Source organism: Apis laboriosa, unplaced genomic scaffold, assembly GCF_014066325.1.
Source record: "Apis laboriosa isolate Shangri-la unplaced genomic scaffold, ASM1406632v1 scaffold122_cov146, whole genome shotgun sequence".
Taxonomy (NCBI): Eukaryota; Metazoa; Arthropoda; class Insecta; order Hymenoptera; family Apidae; genus Apis; species Apis laboriosa.
The window spans coordinates 1,871,719-1,889,761 of record NW_025221084.1 but is presented as its reverse complement, the minus strand read 5'-3'; the positions used below and the strand labels follow the sequence as shown (position 1 = coordinate 1,889,761).

Sequence of the window (18,043 nt, the reverse complement as noted above, 5' to 3'; positions counted from 1 at the left end):
CATATTTAATTCACTAGATATCGTAAATAAAATTAAATATTGAGTAACGAAATTTGCCACTATTAGATAAAAAAAATATGTATATTGATTAAATATACTATCCAAGAAAGAAAAACGCGATATATCGTAAAGTAATTTAACGTGATTATTTGTAAATTTATGTGTTCGAGTAATATAATTTAATATTTCCTATCGTTATCATTTTTATTCATTGCAATACGAATTTAACGTATATTTTTATTTATTTTCGCTAAATATTATTATTATGGAACTTTATTTTAGATGTTTATAATAAATTCTATATATTTGATTCGTTGCTATGTTTAACTTATTTAATAACGAGATATGAAATAATACTATAATCGGTTAAATTATAAACGTTGTTAGTATTCATCAAGACTGTGTTTCTAATTAATTTATTGCGATACTTGGTTTTAAAAATGTTGCCATTTCGTTTCGCGTAAGAAATCGATGCATATCATTAAAAAAATCGGCCATCGTTTCGTAATAAACTCTCTGCATTGATCAAGATAAAAGATAAATGTCATTTGCATATAAGAACTCGAACACAGATATTTCTCTACAATGAGATTGATACCAACTTATATAAACTTCAAACTTGAAAAATATATATTTCCTAAACTTGTTATCGTATATTTTGATACATATAGTAAATAAATATTCATATTCGTATACCTTTGATGAAACAGTGAGAACAAATGGAATGTTTGATACAAGATATTTTATTTCGTTTATAAATATTAATTTAATTTTTTAAAAATAAATTCGATAAAAAATTTTTTTAAATATTAATCTAATTGTTTAGGAAATATATCTTGTAATATGTTGATGAAGAAAACAAGATTGAGTCGCGTTCTATAAAAATGATATTTATCTATCAAATTTTATTTTATACTCTAAAATAATCAAACGTATAAGATTTCTGTTTTCAATTGTGATTACTTCAGTGGCTGTAAAGAAATTTGAATCTTATGATGTTATATTACGAAACTATCTAAAAATTTTATATCTACACATTGTATGTTAATAAAAAAAGAATATAACACGTTTACGACGAAACTTACGGTATTAAACTTGTGATATAATATAAACGAAGAATATACCAATACTTTGATCTTTATTAATGAAAAGAGAAAAATAAATATATCTTTTTCTCACGAAGAAACGAGAAAGTAAAAAAGATTAAAGAACACAATAATCGAGTCTTTTTTTTTTTTTTCAAAATTCGAAGCTTGAGCTAATATTCGTATATCAATAAAAAAAAAAAAAAATAGAAAGCGAAAAATTACAAGACAAATAAATTAGAATAGCACAACCTTTATAACACGATATACATTTTTAATTTACGTTGATATTTCTACGATTATAGCTTAAGTTCAAAGATTGCGATTGTCCATATGCGATTTTCCACAGCACGTGTCCAACGTATCGCATGATTCACGTAAAATCTGTATAATTTAAGGAAAAATAGACCGACGATATAATAGGTGATAAAATAGGAAGCCCGTGTAAATTAAATTAAATGTCTCTTAGCTTCCAAATAACTTTTTAAAAAATGATGAAGAGAGAATAAATAAATAAATAAATAAATAAATAAATAAATAAATAAGTAAATAAATGAAAAGAACGTGTAGAGAAATTGAGAAACGCAAAGCAATGAAACGAATTTCTCAAAGAAGAATGTTTCAAAGATAAAACCCATGCACTTCTGCGTACCTAAAATAATCGACAGTAATCATTGTAAAGAATATATAACGTCGAAAATGCGGTCGTAAATTGTGCAAACGTATACAGGATAGCGTAATAATCATTGATTAATTTCTTAAGTTTCGAGAATGCTTTATCTAGGCGGTAAACGAAATGGGTATAACTTATAAATAAATTGAAACGAAGTAAATGAAAAATAAATTTATATATGTATACATATTATATGTATTTACGAGAACGATCTATCTATGTATACATGTACTGCGCGTATATGTGTATATACATATGTGTTTGTATGTGTGTATGTGAATGTATATACATACATATACATATATATCGGTTAGCAACTACTTTCAAGACTGTGGAACATCATAGGTGTATAAATGTTTAAATAAATTATTATAACGTGGCAATCAATTATTTCTGTAATTATTTTTTCAAACCCTTTTTGAACCCAAATAAATGTTATTCTTTATACTCAATTGATTATATTATTAAAATATTTCTAAAAATTCTAAACTAATTCAAAGAAATCTATATTTAATAATAAGAAATTAACATATTTTTGAAAACTAAAACTTCTCTTATAATATTCTTTTTTATTTTTTTATTTATTTATCAATTTATTTATTTTTTTTATTCAACTATTTATTTATTTATATATTTATTAAATTATTCATGTATTAATTATTTAATTATTATAATTAATCACATATAAACAAGAAGAGCAAAGAAGGACAAAAGGACAAAAAGGACAAAAATATAGTAATCAGCGCCATCTCTAGAAAACTGTAGATGAAATATAGAAAAGGATTGTAAATAATAGGAGGAAGATAGAGATAGAATTGATTGTCAGCGCCATCTTTTAAGTGTTAAAGATATTATTTTAAAGGTAGGATAAAGTAGTATTACAGAGATTCTATGATAGAACTGAAGATCAGTGCCATTTTTTGAATTCTTTTGAAAATGTCTCCAATACCAAAAAGATAGCGCTAATAATCAATTCTTATTTTATCTCTATCCTTTTCCTATTATTTGTTCTCATTTATATTTAAAATTCATGCATTTAAAACATGATATTGATATCTAATTAATTATTTTTTTTTTACTAATCTATTGATTATAAAAAAGAAATTATTTAACTTTTACGATTGAATTGAATATATTTCCTGCATTGTTTTCAAACCATAGATAGTAAATCACAAACAAGAAAGACATCACATACTAACATCTAATAGAACTTTACATCATATATTCTAAAATATCAAAATATCAAAATTTAAAAAAAAAAAAATAAAGTATTTTTTACATCATAGCATGCTAATCTAATTATACTATTTAATTATACTATTTTGCCCATTAATTCTATACTTGTCTACAGTACATTGTATCTACTTAATTAACATTCTTGATTATGCATACACTTAATTTTAAATATATTATTCAATCAATGTTTTTTTATGATGTAATCTTCTGTTCCCGCAAAAGATATTGAAATAAATTTAAATATTAAAACATTTCAAACATCCTATCCCATTCTATCTAAATAAGAAAAAGTTTTTTCTTATTCCTATCTACATAAAAATTAAATATTTTATTTATAAATCTTGCCTGTCAAGAATCTAAAAGATTTTTTTCATATCCTTCATTCATACCTACATTCACTACATTCATACTAATAACTTTATAATTTTTACGAATTTATGGTATGATATGAATCACATATGACTAAAGAAAATGCAAATGAAGATACAATGAAAACTAAACAAACAAACTGAACAAACAAAGTTATGCAGCTATCAAATATTAAGGATATGTGGCCAAAGAAAATTAAGTAAGGATATGCTAATAAAAACTAATGAACAAAGTTATGTAATTATTAAATTTTAAGAATTTGATAGTTAAGAGTGAAAAAGTTATGAAATAACAAACAATTCATGATCATATTGCCTTAAAAAATAAGAATATTATTTCGGCAAACTTTGGATCAAGAGGAAATCAATAGGAAAAGCGGGAAAGAAAAACAAATATACATATATCACTTATAAACCTACCAAAATATTAAATGTCTCTTTGAATTCATTTAATATAAATTTGAAGATTTATCTTATAAAAAGGAAAAAAAAAATAGTACATTCCTTCTGTACTATTCTATTGAAATAATTTCTAAAAGACAACATAATTATACAATAATTAATGAAACTCAATAATAGATAATCAGTTTCAAACAAATGAAATATTATTTTTACCTATATTATCTTCTATTTATTTTTTTTTAATTCGTACCTGTAATAAATTCAATTAGTAAACACAAAATAATTTATTTCCCTTAAAGAGAAACATTAATTTCTGAAAAAAAAAAAATAAAATTAATAAAATATTGTTATGAAATTTATAATTTTCAAAGATACTTACAAATCAAAGATACTTATCCATAAAAAAAATAAATTTTTTAATATTTTTAATAACATCTTCATAAGGAGATGTTAAAAAAAAAGGTGATGAAAAATTAATTAAAAAAATTATCAGAATAAATCATCCACTCAATGTAAACCGATCAAACCGTGAGTGGAACATCTTTTCTATTCCGCAACACTAATATACTAAATTTTTTCAAAAAAAGACACGAAGAGTGCTTTACTATATTTGCAATGCAATTATTGATCAACAAAAAAAAAGAAAAAAGATAAAAACATACATTCTCAAAAACTATTGTGCATATTTTAACTATTTAAGAAACTCTAATAAATTAATTTATGCACTCATTTTATTATACGCAACACTAATAACGGAAGATTGCAATCATATGAGAGATTGCTGTCGTACAATTTTCTTTCTCTGTTGCAATCACAAAGTAATTAATTGTAACAGATGATCCGGAAGCAGGAATATGCTTCTATAAATGGGCATTTAATTAACGCAACACTATTATAAAAAAACGCGATTATTTATCAACGCAACGCTAATTCTTAAAGAGAATTAAATCTAAAATTTACAAATTATTATATAAATGCAAAACTATTTCAAATATTCCGATATCATAAATTAAAAAAAAAAAAAAAAAAAAATAGTCTAAATCACAATCAAAATAATTAAAAGTAATCATCATATTTTTCAAATTTATAATAATTGCAACATTAATTCAAAACGCGAAATTTATAAACGTGATTCTAAAATTCAAACCGTAATTCATTTGTATCGCAACACTAATAAAAAAAATCGCGATGCCCATGATGACTGGATGTAGATGATGGGCCAGCATGCAAATTGGCCAGACAACACAACAATTACTACATATTACTAAAACGAGCACAGTGACAAAATAGTAACAATGACTTCCCATTCTTTAGACCCAAAAAAAGATCCAAAAAATGAGAAGCCATTCGTTGCAGCCCTCTTCACGACAATTTGTCGAGGCCTCTTCGGTCTTCCTCCTTCGGGCGCAATGCCCGCTGAAACTTAAACCTAGGCTCGAGATTCATTAATCGCAAACCAAAGAAAAAAAGAAAAGAAAAAGACTAAATCGCGGATGCTAAGTGTATGGACGACCAACGATCGCAATGATCGTTCTCCGTACATGCACAGAATCTCGAGCGCAACGTTCGTTTCGAAAGCAAATCGCGACCGCGACCACGAAACTCGAAAAATCGACAAGCAAAGCCAGAGACGAGTAGCATTGCTGTCCACTCGTCTCAGCTTTGCCCTCGATTTCTCAAATTTTATTCCCTGAAACAGATTGTCACGCGAAAACGCGCCTACCCGACCAGAGACTGTGACAACCTGCCCGGCCCTACCTACTTATAATTAACATTCGTACCAGAAGTATACTACCTATCCTGCCTAGCTCTATATTTAAAAAATGGCAAAACAGGCACACCAACACACTCGTTCCACGATTCTCACGCATAATACTCGGGCGCAAAAGCCTAAACTAGGGAAACGTCTCGGGACGCCTCCGACACCCGAGCTTGGCATACTACTTTCACACTCTAAGTGTACGTACCATTTTCCTGAAATCGACTGAGGATGGCTAGTGACCATTGCGTGAAAAATACATAATAAAATATATAATGAAATAAATAATGTAAAATAAAATATTACGATTTGAGATTAATTATTATTAATTAATGAATTTGTTATCATATTTATTATCATAAATTCTAATTAAATTAATAATTGTTAATAGATTTATAGATAAAAAACGACGCAATTCCACAGCCTAACCATACACACACACAGTGGAAAATACGTCGTGCACGATACACTAACGCATCATCAGTCGCTGAGAAATTTTTATAAATTTATCAACTAAAGTCATCGTGCCCATCGCCTTTTTCTCACCCAAGTGGCACCTGAGCACGTGAATGAGATTCTGGCAATGAACACGGAAGGGATTAAATCTGAAAATCCTGAGCTAAAAATTGATATAAATTGATATAAATAACGATCTAATAAACTTTATTTCTTTTGTAATTTTATATTTTAAAATTTAATGATTTTATTATAATTAAAATATTATAAATTGTTGATATTTTAACATTTTATAAAAAAAATTATTAATTAAAAGAGAATATATTTATTAAAAAAACGATTGAAATATAATTTAATGAAAATAATGACTCGAAATTAAATATTTTAATGTAAATATCCTCAGGCGATTTTTCATCAAAGCGTATTTTCGAAAATATGAAAGAAATATTCAAAATTAGTAGCTTTGATTTCAAAATCTATCTGTCGCGAAATGTCTTCTTGCATATAATATTTAATACATTTTCAGACAAGAAAAATAAAACTATTTATTATTATTAATACTATCTTGAAAATCAAGTAACTAAATTGTTTAAAATGTCAAATTGTCAAAATTCATGAATTGAAATTCACATATTTAGATATTTAACATTTGCAAATATTCATATTAATATATAGTAATAATTTGATTAATTTTTAATAATTTAACTTTTTCAAATGGAAAATTAGTAATATTTAAAAAGGCAATATACAAGAAGACCTAGCCTGAACTAATAAATAAAACATAGAAAAAGAAAATGTTACTATTCACGAGTATAATATATACTCGTGGTCACTGTGCTCGTGCAAAATTCTACGTATACAACCAATCACTCTGTCGATTTGGATCTTTCATCCTACGACATGATTGAGTGACCGGAGGAACCAAAAAACATGCGACTCACCATTAGATGCGAAGAATCTGCATTTCTATCAGTGTTGTACTTTACAGCAAAGTGTCTGTAACAAAAAAGAAAAATATCTATAACAAAAAGTGGAAATAAAGTGAAATATTATAATTTACATGACAAAAATTGAAATTCTAATAAATATAATAATAATAAATAATGATAATAAAAATAAATCTAATAAATATAATAATAACAAAAATTGAAATCATTAAATAAAAATTTAAAATTTTCTATTGGTTCTGCTGGTTTTATTTTTCAATAGTATAAGTTTTTTCAATAATATAATTCAAAAGTATAAAAATTTAAATAGAAAAAAAGATAATTACCTCTTTACATAATAGATGATCTTATTCTTTTGAGAGAAGCACTGATTCTATCTTATACCGAATACAAATATTTAAAATAAAAAAATAAAAATAAAAAACTATTAACGCATTTGTACAATCGACGAATAAGCACTGATTCTAAGTTCGCGTATGATTATTTTAATTAAATTTACTTAGAACTATTTTGCAAAAAAATAAAAAATACTATTACGAAACAAACACTGACTCTACTAATTGCATTGCACGCAATTACAATAATCTGAAAATAAAATTATATTAGGAAAAGAAAATATAGAAAAGGAAACAAAATATTTTTATATTTTCTTCTTTTTCGTATTTGCTAAAAATATATTGTTATTTTAATTATATTATATCATAATTACGTTATTACAAAAATAATATAATATTTGATAATTTATTTATTCATTTCATTTTTATGTAATTTATAATTAATATCATAATATATATAAATATCATTTAATAAATTAATCATTTAATTTAAAATAAAATTATTAATTCAAATAATTATTAATTCAAAAAAAGAATATGTAGAAATATTTATATATGTTTTTCTTTCCGAAACAGAAATTTAAATTTTACCTTTTCTCTATAATTGTAATGGTATCCACATTAAAAATCCTTTTTTCCACCTAAAATAATTTCAACAAACTAGTTATCTGTTCAAAAAAAATCAAATCCTTAAAATAAATATATAAAATGAATAAAAGGAAAAAAAATGTTTAAAGAATTAAATTAAAATATTAAATTAAATAATCTAACTCAAATCTTATTTTAAAAGTTCATAATAATGGCAACTCTAACTAAATGATAAGTCAAATGAATAAAAAAAAAAAAGAATAAATTATTCCAAAAAAATTATTAATTATATTAATATTCAATAAACAATTAAACAAATATTTAATATTATATATATTATATATATAATATATGTATATTATATATATATAATACTATGTATATATTAATGAATAGTAGTTTAAAAAGTAAAAAAAATAACTGTCAAATAAATATTACAAAATAAATAGATCACACACTTAAAATAAAGAATCTAATCGTTACGAGTTTCGACAACGAAATGACGCCTCGTCGAGCGATTTCAATATGTCGAATTACAAATTGGAGAGGGGATATGTTTAATAATTCGACAAGTCGACGAGAAACGTGTCAACAATAACACAACGTGAATCGTCAATTTCCTAGAAAAATAATTTATAAGAAATGTTTCCAAGCTTGAATGTAAAATCAAAACAAATACAGAAATAATACGATTAGAATAATAACATAAGTTAAACGTACGAATAAATACATTTAGGAAAGGAATACAGACACACGCATACACACACATATATATGTATGTATAAATTGATTATAATGATTAACTATTTCTTTTATTATTTCTCTATGTGAATAAAAAGACGAAAGAAATGTATAATAATTATATTTCTCTCTTAAAATTAGTAAAATCTTATCATACTTACACAAAAATTCATGAATTATTTCTTAATTCTTATCCATGCAACTTTCAAAGCCATCACGTCTTCGAAGCTTCCATTAAACGATAATTTGTCACAAATATTTGATACAATAACGGTTAAACAAACACATATTAATAAGATAAGACTTAATAATTTAAAATTAAACTTAATAATGGTAATATAATTCTTTAACAAATAAAAATTTTATGTAATTACATATTTCTACCGACGAAATGCAACCTGTTACCACAATTTTCAATTGTAAACTGTCATGCGCAGTATGATGCGCATTATAATGCGCACTATACTGCGCACTATGATGCGCACTATAATGCGCATTATGATGCGCATTGATTCGTTTCGCTACTAAATGTTAGCGACTTTCTAATTGGCTAAAATAGTATTCTTTATACATTTTAGCAGCGCGAAAATTAAAATATAATATATTATATATTTAATTAATTTTGAGATTTTTATAGATCTTACCAATTAAAAATATAATGAGTATAGATTATTAGAACTAATTCAATATAAAAATTATTAAAATAATAAAAGAATAATAATAAATCTATTATAATAAATCTAAATAAATCTTTTATATTGATCATAATTTATTATTTTTAAATAAATATATTATAACATAAATAGATCATTTGAAAAAATCATCCACATTACAATACAAAATTAAAAACATAAAATATTAAATATTGAATCTTATATTTTATTATATAAATTCCTTAATTTATTTTAATTAATATTTTTATTAAATTTAAGATTGTAGAATGTTAATACAAATTATAAAATTGTAAGTTTTTCTATTATGTACTTTATTTATAATGTTGCGTTAAAATTTAATTTCAATATCAACTATATATTTTTTTTTTTTGATTGCCTGAATTATTATTTATATCATAACTTATACTTTAATAAAATTTGTTTGACATTAAGGTAGCAGTTTTCGTATTGACTGCAGAGACATCTGATAGTTAATGCTACATTCTTGAATTGTCTATATGCATTTTAGAGGTTATGTTCATTAGATCAGTTTATAAACAATAATAAAGATTACTGTTATAAAAAAATTAAGTATTAATTAACAATAAAAATGAATCAAATAAAATGATTAATTTTTTATTTTAATCTTGGAAATTTCATTATTGTAAATTGTTAATATATATAAAAAGCAATAATAATTTTTATAATTTATGTGATACACAATTAACATGATGTATTTAAGATTTATCATTGCTTTTTGTATTTTTCATTTAAGTTATACTTGGGAGGTTTGTATAAATATATTATAATTTAATTTTATAATATTCTCATATGTTTTATCATCATTATGAAATCTAACCTTTTCAGATATCAGAAAACTTTGCTAAGACAGGGCATTCAAATAATTGGGCAGTATTGGTCGATACTTCACGATTTTGGTTTAATTATCGACATGTAGCAAACGTATTATCCATTTATAGAAGTGTTAAACGCTTAGGTATACCAGATTCACAAATTATTCTAATGATAGCAGATGATATGGCATGCAACCCAAGAAATCCTAGACCAGCTACAGTTTTCAATAATATCAGACAACATATTAATGTTTATGGAGATGATGTAGAAGTAGATTATAGAGGATATGAAGTTACTGTAGAAAATTTTGTGAGATTATTAACTGGGCGATTAGCACCAGAAACACCAAGATCCAAAAAATTATTAACGGATGAAGGATCTAATATTTTAATTTATCTTACTGGTCATGGTGGAAATGGATTCTTAAAATTTCAAGATTCTGAAGAAATTACTAGTAAAGAACTTGCAGATGCATTAGAACAAATGTGGCAGAAAAGAAGATATCATGAAATTTTATTTATTGTTGATACTTGTCAAGCAAGTTCAATGTATGAGAAATTTTATTCTCCAAATATTCTTGCAGTTGCATCTAGTCTAGTAGGCGAAGATTCACTTTCTGTGAGTCATTAAGATTATTGCTATGCATTATTACTATTTCTGTTTGATCATTACCAATATCTTTCATTTTGTTTGTAGCATCATTTGGATCCTGCCATTGGCGTTTACATTATAGATAGATATACATATTATGCATTGGACTTCTTAGAAAAAATAGAACCATCTAGTTCCAAAACATTGGGAGAATTTGTAAGTTATATAGAAAACAATTTTTAAATTAAGATTGCATTTATTATATTAATAATCTACTATTTTAATTCTTTGTTTAGCTCAAAGTATGTCCTAAGCATTATTGCTTATCAACAGTAGGAGTAAGAAAAGATTTATTTAGAAGGGATCCTAATAAAGTACCAGTCACAGATTTCTTTGGATCATTGAGGCCTGTAGAATTAACCACGAGTATAATGACTGTTTTGCCCGTGAAAATAAATAAGACAAAAACAATCGAACCGGAAAGGAAATATTCTTATGTTCCACAATTTCCAGATGTATCAAAATTTACGTGATTTACAGAAATAAATATAAATTTCTTAAAATTATGTTTGCTTTTCAAATATTTAAATAAAAAAAAAACATAAAATAATTAAATATTTAATGTTAATAAAAAAAGGTATTTCCTGAAATTTTTTGACTAATTTATTATATTACCATTTCAAGTATATTTAGAAAAACTTAAAATATTTTTATATAATATTTCATTAGGAAAATTAGGAAAATTAAGAAAAGTATATATATGTTCAAAAAAATATCGATAAATTTGTATATAAGATAATGCAATATTATTAAAATATAATGCTATTAGAACATATGTATAGAACACGTGATATTATAAACTTATTACGTAAATTTCAAATTAAATTTTACAAAAAAAAGCATGTAATATTTAATTCTTCTAATAAATCAGTCATTCATGTATTTTATAATTCGAAATTATCTTTAAAGATCTCATTATAAATATATTTCAAATATATGAAATCTTATTCGTCATTGAAACATTGCCTTGCCCTACAATCATAAAAATGGTCACGGTCATAATTAAATTACCCGAAACTATCTTTCGATGCCAAGAAATAGTATAAACACTTTATGAAAAAAATTTACTATTCATAATATCAACAATGTTTCTTCGTATTGTATTATTTCTACGTATTATATCTATGAATATGATAGATGTTATGTATATATGTCATGTAAGTATATAAGTATGATATCAGACATCCTCTAGATTCTAAACGTTAGTCAAGAAAACGCGGCTGATAGCATCGCGCGTTGTTAATCGATTTAATCGTACGCGGACGAATTTGGAAATCATTGAGATTTTAAAAAAAAATTTATTATTTTTCAAAGTTAGTATATTAGTTATATATATATATATTTTTATATATTTAATTATAATTTTAATTATATTTTTAATTACAGTTATATATTTAATTACAGTTAAAACATTTTTATTTATATTGAAACTAAATAAATATAATTTTCTCATTTGTAATTTTGTAAGTAAAATATCACAATAATTACTATATATTATATTTCAAATATTTTTTAAATTTTTCAAATAATTTTTACCATTACATTATTCAATAAATCTTTTATGATTGATTTTTTGTTTTTTTTAACAAATCAATGTAATGTTAAATAACATTTTAATGTAAAAAGTGTTAAAATTACTATTAAAACTACTAATTTACAATCTATATTTTTTTTTTTTGCAGATGCGTTTCTGTGGTATCTACTTGATAGTTATTTTTACTCTCTGCACACCGTCCTCGTCGTTCAAGCTAAAAACGAATTATATCGAAGTGTACGACATTGACGACAATACCTTAAAGCAGTTACCTCCTCAAGATCCTGCAGTTCATTCTTTTCCAACGATATCTACTGTTCCACTTATCCCTACATGTATGGAAAAAGGATATTTCAGGGATCCTTTCAACTGCAAAAAATTTTACCATTGTCAATACGTGAACGCAGTTCCAAAGGGTTTTTACTGTCGAAGTGATTTGATATTTAATACGATTACCCATCAGTGTGATAAACCTAACTTTGTAGATTGTTGATTAATATTGTATTCGTTAGAAAAATTTGTAGTACAAATATTTTTGACTCTATGATTTTATTTATTAATTCTCATGTATGATTATTTAAGAATTATGAATAATCTATGTCTTTAATGTTACAATATTAATATTTATTTATTATATCTTATAAGAATTTATTTGTGATAGTTTAATATAAATATTATCTAATAACTAATATGTTATAAAACCTCTCTAGGATAAATATATATATAAAATATTATTTGTTTTTATTCATTTATTATTGATGTAAGTGAGGATTGTTAATTGAAATTTATATAAAATTATATACTTTTTTTAAATTAGATTTCTTTTCATTTTGAAAAGCAATAATTTAAAATCTAAGATTAACAATCATTTAATTAAATAAATACCACTTTAAAATCGATGTAAAATTAATATTTTATTATACGTTATCAAGGGATTTCCCGATGTAGATACGAATAAATTAAGTAAACATACAAAGGATATAATGAATCATGATTTTATTTGTTATATAATAATATCTACAATAAAAATACCACATCGTTTGAAAAACAATTTTCGTTACAATTATATAGTGATTTTATATAATAATATAATATTTAGGTTTTCGTTCCAAATAAGATGTAGCGATGAACATACACCTCGCAGTGGGAGTGAGAAAATACATTTTTTTTTTTTTGTTGCAAATTCCACATTGATTTCTTCACTCAGTGTTATTTTTTTTCTTTTTTTTTTCATCTTTTTTTTTTTTCAATATGTAAACGAACACACTCGAAATGTCACCACGACATGTGTCTTTTTTTATTATCGCGTTTTCTTTCGTCATTTCTAGTCCATGCATAAATGATTTTCAAGATGAAAAGATACACTTCTTTCACCGATCGAGGTGCAAAGGAACCGTTTCGAGTGTTTCGTTCCTATCGTTTTCTTTTTTTTCTAGTTTTTGTCTGTTTTTTTAAATATTTCGCATTATTTGCGCGCTGGCCCGCCTTCTCTGCCATTTTTACTTTTTTTTTTTCTCTCTTTCTTTCTTTCTTTTTTATTTTCATTTAGCGAGATTTATAGAAATATTGGACTAGAACAATCCAACTTTTTCCTATCTCTTTCTTGTAACGCGAGCATCCGCCCGCCTAATTTTTTTTAACTACACTTAGTTAATAGTACCGTAATGTCATCTCAATATATATCATTGTATTAGTTGTCATAATATATAGAAAATACATATAACAATTATTTAAATGACTCACAATCAATCATTTGTTAGAATGTATATATATGTGTATACATACGTGCAGATATGTATACATATATAAATACACGCATACACACATGTATACATACATATATTTATATATATATATTTATTTATTTATTTATTCATTTATTTATTTATATTTATATTTATTCATTTATTTATAATATTTATATTTATATTTATATTCATATTTATATTAATCGGTGTGTGTGTGTGTGTATTAATTTTACATGATATTTTTTTTTACACTCGTCGTAGAGAGGGAGGAAAAGGATGCCGAGGAAGGATTCTGCAAAAGGAGGAAGGAAATATATTCTGAGAAAGATTAGGAACGGGCTAGGATGAAGGGGATAATAGACCTTTCATACATTTACATTGTTTTCGTCGTACTACTATATTTTTAAAGTGAAACTCCTCAGAACTTAGTCGATATCTTACAAACATTTCTCTTTTTTTTTTTTTTTATTTTGTCTATCTTGTACTGTTGTACGTATCCTCGCTCTTTTATTAACTATTATTCTCTCTCTCGTCACACGTTTTGGCAAGCGAAAGAATAGATGGAATTTTTCTTATTATATTTTATCTTTTCGCATGATTTTTCACGATAGTCTAACGATAGTCTTTCTTTTTTCTCTTAGATTTTACAAACAAATTTTTGCCTCTCCTGCTCCAAACACCGGACGCTTTGCTCTTTTTCTTCTCTCTCACTCTCTCATTCTCTCATTCTTTCACTCTCTCTCTCTCTCTCTCTCTCTCTTTCTTTCTCCCTTGTCTATGATTCTCTTCGTTAACGGGATATAAACATTTACTCGCGTATAATATCTAACATATTCGTGTATCAATATTTAGGTAATCCTTTTAGCGATTTTTTTTTTTTTTTTTACCCCATTCTATCATCGAAGTTTCAACTATGAATCGTTTCGATTCGATTCTTAGCTGGCGCATTCTCGAAATTTTCTCGAACTATAATAGTACAAAAGGACGATAGGGCGATATTTGTATTTTCTTTTGGAAAAGAGCCACGATGAAATTGTTAAATGCGTTTTATCTCGTGTGACTCGTGTTGCAATTTTTCCCTTCAATTCGTTTGATATTCCCTATAATTATGAAAAAATGTTTTCCAAGATTCGTATGTTTATCAATTCGCGCAATTAATTGTTTATCAATTATACAAATAATGCAATTCGAATGATGTCATGTTTAAAAACTTTAGAATCGTAACGCGATAAGAAGTTCAGTGATTTATTGTACGATGTCAGCTCTTTTTAATTGTCAACCTCAGGGTTTAAAAGCAATTTTACACGCTATTGTACGTGACGAGGGTCCTTTCTCTCTCTCTTTTTTTTTTTTCTCTTTTTATTGTTAAAATTGTTCGCCGAAATATCTACATTCGCCTACCGTCTCCGTAAATGGCATCGAATTCTTTAAATTCGTCGATTAAAAACATTCTCAAAACATCGTTATAGGTTTTTCTCTTTCCTTATTATCCATATTGAGCGGAAAGGTATTGCTGTGTGGTTTCTCATGAAGAAGAATCCTGTCTTTTTGATATGTCAAACGTCTAATTCGCTCTTTCTCTCTCTCTCTCTCTCTTTCTCTCTTACATTAAACATGCTCTCACTCTCGCACTCTCTGCTTTCGATCTTTCATTTTTGATCTTTGATTCCTGTCGAATTATAGAGGATCAACAAGCTTCGACTCTATTCCTTCGAGTGAATATTTTTCATCGATTTCATATTTTTCTCTTCTTTTTATATAAATTTTATTTATTGTAAAAGGATAAAATGGAGGATTGATCTCGAAGCTCGTTTCGAATTTAGATGCTCTGAGCCTGTAATTCGTAATGTTCAATTGTAAATTTAGAACAATGATTATTCTCAATTGATTATTTTACAAAATTTATAAATACGTTTCATGGTTTTTTTTTTTTAATAAGTGTGAATATCAAACATTTGATGAAAAGTTTCAAAATCATTCGAAGGATTTGCTCAATTTGGAAAAAATTGAGAATTCTTGATACAAAGAAATAGGACTAGATTTGTTGTAATAATTGTTGTTGTAATTAGCCATTTCTTTTTTGTTAACTAACATTCTGTGGAAAGATCGAAATATCTCTGATCGATCTTCTTTCAACATTTATCTTCTTTCAACTTTCATTATGTAATTCTAAATGATTAATGTTAAATGTCAAAGAACACCGATAAGAAATTAATTCATTATAAATTAATTATCTTAAAGAAGAATATCCAGTCCTATCATTTGATCGTTTAATTATCACTTGCTTTTGATTTTTGTTACATCAAGCAGGAACGATAAATTTTTGCAAAGCGAAAACTTTCTGACGATTATTGTAAATTCTCTATTTCATCCCAATCTCTCATTATTAATCAACGAATTAAAAAAATCGTGTGTTTCCCGCCTGTCCACCGCCTTCTTTAATTTTGACCCTTGATTAACGCCTTCGCTTTACAACATCGCTTAAAAGTATTAAAAAAAAAAAAAAAAAAAAAAAAAGAATTATTCAACGAGCATCCCCATCGAGAACGCAATTGCACGTATCGATGATCGACACTCGTATCTAGATCTGTGCATTTTGATTTGGAGCTTCAGCCACGGTTACTGTGTACATTGTATAATATAATAATATCTTTCTCGCATAAATAGCTAGCACATAGCAAAGCATAAACGAGGGTGCATCGATCTCTACACGAAGATCGAACAATTCGATCCCCCTCTTCGATTCGACACAATCCTCGCTTTCCTCGTGTGGAAGAATCGCACTCGAGAGTCCAATAATTTCCAAAAAATCCATTCATGATCAACGATATACTTAAAAAAGAAAAAAAAAAACATCTTCAATTATTTTTTTTCTTCAATCATTACTCTTCCTTTAATTTTTCCACTGTTACGAATCATCTTTCTTTCTTTTGATTGTCAATTTTGATTAGTCATCGATTTTTTCCCATCGACTCTCAAGGGCAATCCAAGGGGATTTTTACGCTTTACGATTTCTTAAATTGAAACACTCGATTCTTTATGGGGGTGGGTAGGGTGAGGAGGGGCTTTAAGAGAATCGAAAGGATAGTTTTCGTGCATCTTCTTACACACCATTGCTCACGATACATATAAAATCCAAACTCTTTATACAGAATATTATTGCATACTACACGTTCGCCGCTTTTTGGGCTACGATGCACCCCATTTGCTCGCTACACTGTACTACAACGCGTATGTAGAGGTGGAAGAGGAACGAGGGATCGTCGATTCAGCCTTGACGTAAATTATTGGGAAGAACGGAAGATTCACGATTCATCGCAGTAGTGCTTTATATATTTTTTTTTCTCCCTTTTTTTTATTTTTATTTTTTTATTTTTTTTTTATTTTTTTCGATTTGTAACACCGGCTGGACTGATGCATTCTTTGATTATAACGACGATATTTGGCACGGTATTTATTGTTAAGCGTTTCGATACTCGATCTCGGTCACAGTTACGCGATCTTCAGCGTGATCGATCGATATTTCTCGAGTTATTTTCATGATTGCGTGGCTGGATTTTTGATTAATTGGTTTTGATATTTCACTAAAAAAAAAAAAAAAAAAAAAAAGAATTGTTTTCGATAATATGGTTTGTACGATTTTTGATGATCGTTGAAATTAATATTTTGATTAATATTGATGATAGACTTTAACCCTTTCATTGTTATTATTATGATTATTATAATTCCAGAAACAAAATTCGAATTTTATTTCTGGTATATAGAGGTACCTTTTTATGAGCCGATTTTAAATATTAATATTGAATAAAATGGAGCACGATAAGATTTTTTAAATAGATTTTTCTAAGAAATAATTATTTTAAACAATAGCTTTTTGAAATTTTATTATCCATATATACGTGTATGCAATCGTATTATACACGCACATTTCGAATAATTAATAATGAAAGGGTTAAACATTATTATAATTTGATTATATCCATTGTCTATTACTGTCTTGATATTTTGCAAA

The 18,043-nt window shown here is 25.9% G+C and overlaps 2 protein-coding genes across 2 annotated transcripts; both read left to right on the top strand.

The window, feature by feature from the left end:
* The first annotated feature begins 9,758 nt into the window (after positions 1-9,758).
* On the top strand, positions 9,759-11,332 carry LOC122720262 (putative GPI-anchor transamidase). Its single transcript, XM_043946844.1, has 4 exons — positions 9,759-10,031; positions 10,111-10,716; positions 10,795-10,905; positions 10,986-11,332. The coding sequence occupies exons 1-4, from the start codon at positions 9,972-9,974 to the stop codon at positions 11,220-11,222; spliced, it is 1,014 nt and encodes a 337-aa protein (XP_043802779.1). The 5' UTR covers positions 9,759-9,971; the 3' UTR covers positions 11,223-11,332.
* A 547-nt stretch (positions 11,333-11,879) lies between these two features.
* On the top strand, positions 11,880-12,776 carry LOC122720221. Its single transcript, XM_043946778.1, has 2 exons — positions 11,880-11,906; positions 12,432-12,776. The coding sequence occupies exons 1-2, from the start codon at positions 11,880-11,882 to the stop codon at positions 12,774-12,776; spliced, it is 372 nt and encodes a 123-aa protein (XP_043802713.1).
* The last annotated feature ends 5,267 nt before the right edge of the window (positions 12,777-18,043 follow it).

Coding starts and splice junctions, on each gene's coding strand:
- LOC122720221 (XM_043946778.1), top strand. CDS start 11,880: ATGATAGATGTTATGTATATATGTCAT. Junction 11,907..12,431: donor ATGTTATGTATATATGTCAT/GTAAGTATATAA, acceptor TTTTTTTTGCAG/ATGCGTTTCTGTGGTATCTA.
- LOC122720262 (XM_043946844.1), top strand. CDS start 9,972: ATGATGTATTTAAGATTTATCATTGCTTTTTGTATTTTTCATTTAAGT. Junction 10,717..10,794: donor TAGGCGAAGATTCACTTTCT/GTGAGTCATTAA, acceptor TTTTGTTTGTAG/CATCATTTGGATCCTGCCAT. Junction 10,906..10,985: donor CCAAAACATTGGGAGAATTT/GTAAGTTATATA, acceptor TTCTTTGTTTAG/CTCAAAGTATGTCCTAAGCA.